This window comes from Mauremys reevesii, linkage group 20, assembly GCF_016161935.1.
Source record: "Mauremys reevesii isolate NIE-2019 linkage group 20, ASM1616193v1, whole genome shotgun sequence".
NCBI lineage: Eukaryota > Metazoa > Chordata > Testudines > Geoemydidae > Mauremys > Mauremys reevesii.
In genome coordinates this window covers 19,468,843-19,472,040 of record NC_052642.1, presented here as the reverse complement: position 1 = coordinate 19,472,040, position 3,198 = coordinate 19,468,843, and the positions used below count along the sequence as shown (strand labels likewise).

General features: G+C 43.8%; 1 protein-coding gene across 19 annotated transcripts in view; it reads left to right on the top strand.

Annotated features, from left to right (window-relative positions):
- The first annotated feature begins 120 nt into the window (after positions 1-120).
- The window catches only part of BRIP1 (BRCA1 interacting protein C-terminal helicase 1), a 232,857-nt gene continuing 229,779 nt past the window's right edge, over positions 121-3,198 (top strand). For 18 of the 19 annotated variants that reach the window (XM_039507814.1, XM_039507813.1, XM_039507812.1 and 15 more), the window contains exons 1-2: positions 121-232; positions 2,156-2,288. In XM_039507814.1, coding sequence (XP_039363748.1) covers positions 2,196-2,288 — 93 coding nt within the window. In that variant the 5' untranslated portion in view covers positions 121-232; positions 2,156-2,195. Of the gene's footprint in view, positions 233-385; positions 857-2,155; positions 2,289-3,198 lie in introns of those variants that run through there. The other variant, XM_039507816.1, reaches the window with a different exon arrangement.

Genomic DNA, 3,198 nt, shown 5'->3' with positions numbered 1-3,198 from the left:
TAGGCAACTAAAGGAACCTGCTGGGCACCAGTATGGGCATCCGTGATTGGCTCCAGCAGCGAGGGGCGGAGGCGGGAGCTCTTTGGCCGCCGAGGCTGCTGATTGGCTGCGGCGGAGCGCCTTCCGGTCAGCTGTGATTGGTGTGTGGCCGGGGAGGGGGGCTAGGCTGAGCTGGAGGCGCGAAGGCTCGAAGAAACGGAAGGGCCGATGGAGTGGCCCCCTGCGCTCTGAGGTAACCGGCCCGGGCAGTGGGATAGGCTCCCGCCACACTGGACACGGGCCGGGGGGCGTGGCCAGCTGCCGGGGGCGGCATTCAAAATGGAGGCGGGGCGGGCGTCCGCTGTGAGGGGCTGTGGGAGCCCGACTTCCCTTCGCTCGGGGGGAGCTGCTGGAATGGCCCCTTCCCCCGGCCCGGGGAGCGCTCACGGCGATGGGCCGCTTGTGCGGGGTGGGGGGAGTACGTGGTGTCCCCGCAATATCCCCCCGTGGGGGACCCCTGGGTATATCTCCCCTCTGGCCAGGGAACGGGGGGAGACCCCTGTAAACGTCCCTTTGCTGGCGGGAGGACCGTGTAGGAGGGAATCGCTGCAATCTCGCTCCACTCCCCCCCCCCTTTGCCATTTTTTAGGGTGGGGGAAAGTGCGTGAAGTGAATAAGAAAATAAAAAAGCGAACAGACGCGTTAATGCTCCTGCCCCCCAAGCGCTGCACCAGGGCTGGGTTCCTATGTCACGGACACACAACTTTTCACTAGGGCGTCAATATCGGTACACAACTTGTTCCTGTTTGCAAACAGCCAAAACAAAAATATCAACAGAGCCCGGGGCTGAATAAGCTGGGGAGCAGCGGCCTGCTAGGTTCGTTCCCCTTTCTCCATCCCTCTCCCTGCAGTCTTCGGCTGTGTGTTTGCCTGTGTAGAGCTGAAGCGCTTCACATAGGGTCGGGGACTTTGTTTTCTTGCATAAAGCAAGTTTAGCAAACTTTGGGCACAATACAAATAATTGGTTTTGCTTAAGAGGGACGGTGGGACTTTCTGAGTATATTTGAGGAAAAGCTTTCTAAACTTGGGACAGGGGACCGACCGTCCCTTTCTGGGGGGCAAGGTTAGGTGGTAATTTGAGGGTAACAGTCTTCTTTTATTTTTTTTTGGTAGGTAGGTAGATTCCTTCCTCTGAGATTGTTTATGATGGTGCAGCATCATACCAATTGTTATGATGGTCTTTTGATGGTGGTCCACTGAGACCTTTCAGTTAGGGAATTAATCAGTGAAAGGGATGTTGCTAAATTTGGTCCCAAATTTTAATTTTGTAAAAAGAAGCTTTTTGTATAACCTAACACCTGTGGGAATTGTTTCCTCAACCTTAAAAAATATAGCGAACAGTTATTTTTAAACAAGCTACTCTATATTTCCCCTCGGTGTTTGAAATCCAAACATTGCATCTTTTGAACATGAGAGTGAAATTGACTGTATACCATTTTCAGCTCTTTTCATTGTCCAAAGTGAGAGATGTGCAAAAAGTTATCACTGTAAATAGTGACAAGTAAATTATATTTTTCTCTTTTAATAATTACATTATTAGTAACATAGATAAGATGTTTATTTAAAACATTTGATTTTTAAATGTATAGTGTCTCTTTTAATGTTTATAAATTGCTATAAAGATAGAAAATCTTATCTGGAAACCATTCTTCTCAACCATATTACCACAGGATGCACTGTCTTGGGGCTCAGGCTAACTAGGGTGGGTTTGTAAAACCGAGGAACTGATTGTTTGTGATTATTAAAGATCCCAACGTGCTATTCACCGGAGTTTGGGTGCTAATCTAATATCCTGGCCAAAGTCCAGTTTGAGTGATTATATTCCAAAAGATAATATATATAGTATGTTAGTAATTATTATTATATCACTTAAATTACAGAAAAATCATCAGATGGTAATAACTTGCTTTCATTACTAAGATGGGCTAAATTTGAACTGGTGACCTATAGGTGTAAAGCACTATATTTCCACCAAAGCCAATATCCTGAACCACCTAATCCTGAAATCACTTTAACAGTTTATACTCAGTTTTATCTGGTGCCTTATGTTGTTTGCAGATTTCTGATAGCTGCTGAGGTAGAATTGATTTGTCAACATTTTTCATTTGTATTGCAGACATAAAATTTGAAATAAATAAGGGAAAAGAACCCTTACAATGTCTTCGGTAGTGTCAGAATATACCATTGGTGGGGTGAAGATTATCTTTCCTTGCAAGGCTTACCCTTCACAGCTTGCTATGATGAATGCAGTAAGTAGACTTGTCATTAAAATCTATTGATTTAATAGTTTATGTAGTGTTATAATTTTGAACCTGTAGTAAATTAAAAGTTTAAAAGGGAATTTAGATATGAATTCAGAACCTTCAATACCTCCAGTGTTTCCATTACAATACAAGCAATAACATGCTGTATTTCCATATATGTGGGAGAGAGCTCAGTTATATTTTTGGAGTATTAGGGTGAATACATACTCCTAAACTTTTATACTAAATATTTTGTTAAATAAGTGTGCCCATAATGCTTGCCTGTTTAACTAGAGATTATGTTTTAAAAGAGTTATTTGATATTGCAAATGCAGAAAGGGAAGGCTTCAGCAAAATGCCTGCCATCTTTTGATCAAAAGATACCATACCAATCCAGTAAGTTTTCATTTTATTGAGGGAGTAGATGTTTTATCTTCCACATGTTATTAAATATAAAACTTTAATTATGACAAGGAAGTATTTAATGGCCTGCCATCATTCTTTGCTCCTATGACATTAAGGATAAACAGATTCTGACTGGGGCCTGATCTACACTAAAAAGTTCGGTTGACCCAGCTACATCAGTCAGCGGTATAAAAAATCTACATCCCTGAGCGATGTAGTTAAGAATTCATTTACGTAGCTACCGCCTCTCAGGGAGGTGGATTACTTACTCCAGTGGGAGAATCCCTTCCATTGGCACAGGTCGTGTCTACAGTGGAGCACTACAGCGGTGCAGCTGCAGCGTTTCAAGTGTAGACAAGCCCTTGATCAGGTGTTGCTGCTATATGGGGAGGTAGTCGACAATCCCAGCCGAGTCACTACTGAACCTATGTTCTAGTATAGTGAGAGATGTTGCAAATGTCTGTAGTTGAGAGAAAACCAAGACCTAATGACCGCTTGTGGTCTTGTGAGA